The sequence below is a fragment of the Buceros rhinoceros genome, unplaced genomic scaffold (assembly GCF_000710305.1).
Source record: "Buceros rhinoceros silvestris isolate BGI_N320 unplaced genomic scaffold, ASM71030v1 scaffold9311, whole genome shotgun sequence".
Classification (NCBI taxonomy): Eukaryota; Metazoa; Chordata; class Aves; order Bucerotiformes; family Bucerotidae; genus Buceros; species Buceros rhinoceros.
In genome coordinates, this window is record NW_010395945.1 from 12,065 (window position 1) to 18,669 (window position 6,605).

The 6,605-nt window shown below is 40.4% G+C and overlaps 1 protein-coding gene across 1 annotated transcript in view; it reads right to left on the reverse strand.

Moving 5' to 3' along the window:
* Nucleotides 1-7: 7 nt before the first annotated feature.
* Nucleotides 8-6,605, reverse strand: part of DOK7 (docking protein 7) — a gene marked incomplete at both ends in the record, with an annotated part of 63,021 nt that continues 56,423 nt past the window's right edge. The window contains 4 exons of the mRNA XM_010145717.1: nt 8-126; nt 1,767-1,919; nt 4,771-4,842; nt 5,850-5,915. Coding sequence (XP_010144019.1) covers nt 8-126; nt 1,767-1,919; nt 4,771-4,842; nt 5,850-5,915 — 410 coding nt within the window. The remainder of the gene's footprint in view (nt 127-1,766; nt 1,920-4,770; nt 4,843-5,849; nt 5,916-6,605) is intronic.

Consider the following 6,605-nt stretch of genomic DNA (forward strand, 5'->3'; position numbering starts at 1 on the left):
CCCCTTTCCTCTTCTGCTCTAGTTCCTGCAGGCGTTCCTCCCGGCACTGAGCATGCTGCGTTCCCACTTTGTGGGCTGTCTCAGTGGCTGTAATGTCGATCTGCACGTATCGGGATGATCCACTCCCTGCAATACCAAAGGAAATCCTGTAAAAGACTATACTCCTTATATTTCCTGGGTGAAAATGACCCAGGGTTAGCTATTGAGACACTTCCACAGATTTCCTAGATGACCTTGGTCTGGACTTAAAGCAAGCTCTATAAAGGGAGTAAGATGATAACCACAACTTAAAAAAAACCTCAAAAGCTTTGTTAGCTACATATTTTAGCTATCTGGTTTTCTTCAAATAAGCAAATGAACCGCTTGTATTTCTGACCCAGGTTTGAATCTCCACCACCACCCCTCGCAGTAGAAGACAAATTGAACTCAGCTCTCCCACTTCTGGGAGGCTTTACAGTAGTACAGACTAGTAGTCAATGAACATCATCGCGTGTTGGAAAGGAAAACACCTTTGGTAAGGCAGTCGGCAGGGATTCTTGCTTATCTGGGTTAAGCATTCTGTGAATGTTTAGCAGAGCAACCCCCTTCAGCCTCAGACAGAATGACAGCTTAGTCCGATACCTGGCAATAAGGGAGATAAAAGCTGCTCAGCCTGTTCAGGAGTAAGAGTTCTGTGTAGGTGCAGACACACAACTCTAGAGGCAGGGGAAACTTTAGCATGAAAAAAAAAATATTTATGGCCATTAGAGGCACCTTCAAAGTTATGTAAGTTGAGCTTGAGAGGGTGGCTGACATTTGGGAAAGTTTATGTCAGCTTATGGAATTCAGCTTTTCATTCTCAGTGCCTTGGTTCACTCTCTTTAAAAAGAAGATACAACATTGCTTTTACATCTCAATAGGATGTTGTACGGAGAACTACACTCAAGTCTGGGAGAAGATTAGAATTACTTAACTAGAGCCATAGAAGCATTTTAAGAAGAAAAAACCAAAACAATGGGAACAGTGCTATCATTTCAAAGTTAATAAAATTGCTGAAATTGGAAGTATCAAAATTAACATCTCAATAGCTGAAAATTATACATGGAAAACCCATCAATAACAAATGAGAGCAATTAAATGCCAGATCCTGATTAGGGGCATCTCTAAATGAAAACACATGGTAGCTGTATTGCATGTTTGTATGATAATTCCCCAACTTAAGCATTAGAACACCCAGATCCAGACAAAAGAATAATAATAATAAAAAAACCCCAACAAATACTTGGGTTGGCTTCCTCTCTGTTACACTTCTGCATGTCCTCGTGGAGAGCAGATAGAAAAACACTGTGTCCTATTTTAAGCATTTGCTGCGTGGCTCCAAAGTCAGTATCTTCAGGAGCAAGCCCTGCACACCTACACCCACAGCCCTGTTTCTGAAGCCAAGCGAGAAAAATTAAGTAAGTGTATTCCTGAAACGTGCGATGCAAATCCTGAGAACACAAAGCAAATTACTGTCTGTCAAACTCCACAGACACAGAAATGTTCACTTTAGGAGTGCATATACAATGCACCTGTCAGAGGGAGGCAACATCTTATAGAACCTCATCACTTAAAAGTCTTTTCCAAAAGAGTTGGCAATTACAAGAACTGCCTCCCAAACGTACCATGGTCCAACTCCTCTGTGAGCAAAAGCCTATGGGTAGGGGAGAAATTAAGATTCTCCATACCCCAGACATTCTGCATTACTGCGTCCTCTGCTGTTTAAGTACCACTGTAGACTTCCTTACCTCTTACGCTTGTGCTAGGTTCTTGAAGTTCCAGTTCCATGTAATGAAGCTGTTTTTTGGAAGTAGGGCTGACAGGAATATTAACATAGGTGGCTGTCTCGCTGTGGGGTCGATCTGATGTAGGGACATCAGCTGAATAACCTACTGCCCCTTCTAAAGTAAGTAACACATTATTATAGACACTGTTTGCAATGACAAATGATGCATTCCATAACACCACACTGTTTTGTCAAATGTCCTGAAAGCAAACATTCAGCAGCAGCACCTCTGCTTGCCAAACAGCACATTCCTCAGTCATGGATGGGACATAGGGCTAAGGTTTCTACACAAAAGATCCTGAGAGACTGATCAGAGTCAGCACCTATGCAGACGACCTCAGAACACAGCCAGCGATCTCACAGCATCATGACAGGAAAGAAATACCATGCAGAAATTTTCAGACAGAAGCAATGCATGCAACACTACCTCACCAGGCTTTCAGCTCTAACTCAGCCCTTATACGAAGCAATCTGTTCTAGGAAGATGTAAAGTATTTCTTCAACTACAAGAGAGCAACCAAAATCACTAGAGGTTCAGAAAGTACATCCTGGAAACCAGGACGGGAAAACTGTTTCAAGCAAGGGGAAGGCAAGCTTGAGGAGATAACATTGACACCTTCCCTCTACTGAGTTGAAAAAGATGGAAAAGTTGCCAAGTGGAAACAGACAAAGTAATAAAATACTTTAATTGCAGGGGGGAAAAGTAGATTAGACAGTGGAAAACCTTTGTAATAGTAAAGATCACAAGAACACTGGAGGAAATCCCACAGAGACTGAAGAATCTCTGCATCTAGGAATTTCTAAAAAAGATAAAGTCTAACACGTACCAGGAAATAGTTCTCTGTACAGTTATTCTGACTTAAAGGCAACTTTTATCTACTGGATGAATTCTAGCCTAACTTTCAGTTATTCTGATCTTGTCAGAAGTGAAACTAAGAGAGAAGGTAGAAGGTTATTGTTTCATGCACTGGCCAACTGGGTGTTCCAGCTTTCAACCTCGTCCTGATATCAGGCACCTACATCTAATTTTTCAATCCATTAATACCAAAGGACTTCCCAAAATTACCTGGGCTACAGGTAGCCTGCTGCAAAGTCTCTTGGGACAGAGGTAAACTGGTATCATTTTCAGGTTCTCCCTTTCCCTTAGTTCTCCCCCTAAGCCTTGGCCTCACATAAAACTGGTATCAAAACTTTACTTGTCCAGATCACTGCTTTTCTTTTCTCCCCATTCAGACACTGTTGAGATGCGAATGGAGAGGCAGTAGCTGGTCTAGGTTTTTATAGCACAGGAGAGAATGACTTCTTATATCCAACCAACAGCAGCTGTGAATCCATTAAGGGGAATTTTTCTTTTTCTTGGACTGTGTTATGAATAGCAGACATAACTCATACAAAGTCAGGCAACAGTAAGACTTGTCAGAGGTTACAGCAGGTTCTAGGATAATGGAATTTCTCCAGGTTTAAGCTGTTTAAATCACAGGATTTAAACTATGCAGTCCAACATTTTAAAAGCTTGGAATGTTTCTGACAGGTTTTCATAAAGAAAACATAGCAACATCCATGAAGTGCATTTTTCTGACTGTTAGACTTCAAGTTGCTGTTCCAAAGCCAGATGTTAGAAACAAAATGAAAAGGGAAAAAAATAAATCAAAATTAAGACATTTCTTTGTCTTCATCAAACATCACCCTCAGAAATTATTCTCAGTTATCTAAAGTATTTCAAAGGAATTTGGCCTGACTGTGCCAAAAGAGATTCCATGGAACCATAGCACTGAAAACCTGTATCTCAGATAGTTAATGCTGTAAGCAAGTGACAATCTTAAGGACTGAACAGTCATGAATAGTCATGAAGGAAAAATTATTTTTAGGGTGTTTCTATACACAGTTAAAGTGATGTAACAAGAGTTTAAGAGTCCTCAAAGCTAACTAGCATGAAAATGAGCAAACTTCTCTATAGAGCTAAATAGTTCAAAGGTTTCAGGAAGCGGAATGTCATACCTGATGCAGACAAGCAAAGTGATTTTCCTGAGAACTAAAAAACCACACATATATTAACTGGTGAGGCTTTGTGCAAGAACAGCAAAGGAAGCACACAGAACGAAGAACAATCAAATTATTTTGCTATAACATGACTCAAAGGAAAAGGGCAAACCAAGAACAAAGTTGGGGGAATGGAATGGAAGGAAAGGAAATCTTCTGCTAGCCTGTGCTGTCTTAACAGAAACTTGGCTTTTAATTTTTCATTCAAATAATAAAAAAATCCTCTCATTAGAAACTGAAAAGTGACTTGTATTTGTTTGAAGAGAAAGGTTTGTTTGAAAAGCACAAGACAGTCAAAAGTTCCTACTAAGAAAACAAAGTGCTCACACAGAGCCATGAACAAAGACAGTGCTTTCTGCAGTCCATTCTGGGTGGACAGAGGTAGAAGATGCTTACAAGAGGGACCTGTATTTGAGATCATTATGGAAGAAGAATTGGGGAGAAAAACAGACCAAAATTCATGGTTATATCATTCTGAAAGAATCACGATCGCTTCAAGAGAAAGGGGCAACAGGGAGGAAGAAAAAAATTTATTTAAGCAAATAGAGTAAAAGAGAAAATGCAGAGGCACTGAAATGAGGGGGGAAAGAAATGGAAAGGCAGTGTAATTGTAGAGGGAAGAAGAAAATTATATTTGAAACTGGTGCTTTACCATTTTTTTCAGCACGTGTTAGTTAATCACATTTTCCAGCCTGTACAGGCACCAATCTCAGAAAAGTGCAATAACACAGAAAGAAAACCAACACCATAAACACAACCCTGAGATGCGTGTGTGTGTACGAACATGCACATAAAGCTGACATGTTCAAAGGGCACCACCTCAGCAATAAGCACTTAGAAGAGATCACAGAAAAAAAGCAAATGGAAGAAGAAACAGGAGACGTTAGTGTCCTCTAATGCAACTGGCTCCAAAGATCGTTACTCACCAGATTCCTCTGGGCTAGTGGGAGTTCCAGGTTCTGCAGGAAGTGTTAGCATCTCATAACCACCTTTAGGACCTAGAATACAGAAAGACCATCGATGGCTTTGGATCTAGGAATTTGCCCAATGAAAACAAAGCATACGATTTTCTGGTTTTGACTTGTAACCCTCTCATCTGAAGGGTCATACTGAATAATCTCAGAAAGTATAAACAGTGGTTAGTGTGGACTTTTCTGAGTGTAACACGTTAGGACACCAACGTTAGGACATTTTTACAAGTATTTACACCAAAGGCCACTGAAGTCCAGAGTGCGTTTTAATGCACATCGATGAGGGAGCAAAGCTATCTTGAATGCATGAATCAGGGAGAAGAGTGTGGGTGATCTTGGGAGCATCTGGAAGACTCGTGTTAAAATTCCACCTCCAGCATGACGGATAACTTCTTGATTTCTGACAAAACTGTAGAAAATGCTTAAACTAGCCCTTCCAAAGCTAACTTTGCTTTCCAATTGCAGATTGCACAACATCACCAGTGCTTCCAGAGCACTAAACCGAAAAAAGATGGCCAGGTTCTCTCATGATCTCAGACTACAGCCCAGTTCAAACCAGGTAAGCTAAAAAGCTATGCCCATAGAATGAATAGATTGGGATTAATTTTGAATGACAAACACTTTAATTTTATCTGCTGGTGCTATTTCTTCCTCTTTTGTCAATAAGAAGTATCTTTAAATTTGGAGGGTTTCTTCCCCACCACGTTATTGCTAGGGTACAGGATTTCTCATGGCCCAAGGTGGGGTTTTTTGGTGGGTGCCCTTTGTTAAAGTGCTGGCAGCATTTTACTGCTGTGAATACAATTACTGTCTACAACACTTATCTCATCTGTCACTGCCTCTGCTAAACTTATCCCATCTGTCAATGCCTTTCTAACAAAAACCCTGCAAAGCAAAGAAATATGTAAGTCTTACAACGGGGGATCGAGTCATACATTATCTTTACCATCTTCTGCAGTTTAAAATAATTTTAGTATTTAAATGTAAATTTAAATTTACATTCACACACATACCTTGTACCCACTTACACTTACCAGCTTGGAGACTGTGTCCTCTGTGTACTTTCAAAGACCCAGAAGCTGCCATGACAGAAGCACCACCTGCTTTCAAAGAGAGATATTCACATTAAATCTAAATACCTGTCGCTATTATTAGGTATCTGCTGTGCATCAGCATTCTTAGAAGATGATTCTGAAACATGAAGAAAAGTTTCAGAATTACAAGTCATTATTCTTCATTTAAGCAATATTCCTTTTTTCTTTTTCCTCCCTTAGCTCTTTATCCTGAGATTGTGGCATTATAATCTAATTTTGTTGCTTTCTTTCTTTAGAAATAAGAGATGCCTTCCATAAAACTTTGGGATACTGGCCTCCCTGTTTGTGGTGAGTACTACCTTACAGAGGTCTTGAACGGAGGAGCAATGGCAATGAAAACTGAGTGGGAATTTGCCTTTGAAATCCATAACAAATCCAAATCCTTTGGCAACCACGAAGTTCAAAGTGTTCATTAAAATCTCATCAGACTGGATGCAAAGTCTATTAAAGTTAACAGGAAGAACCACATCACTTGAGAGGTGTATCACGCTTCAGTAGTCCACCGTCCAGTTTCAGACATGCGTAAACCGGGGCAGGGTGAAGGGTAGGCGAAGCATCTATCTTCCATGGGTTTTGAATCCAGGTCACAGCTGGTTCTTGCAAAATGCCGTTCCAAGCGTGCAGCCAGGAAAGCTTTACTGAGGGCATGTCGGGTGGCACGGTCAGTCTCCTTTCCCCAGCCCCATTCAGATCAGC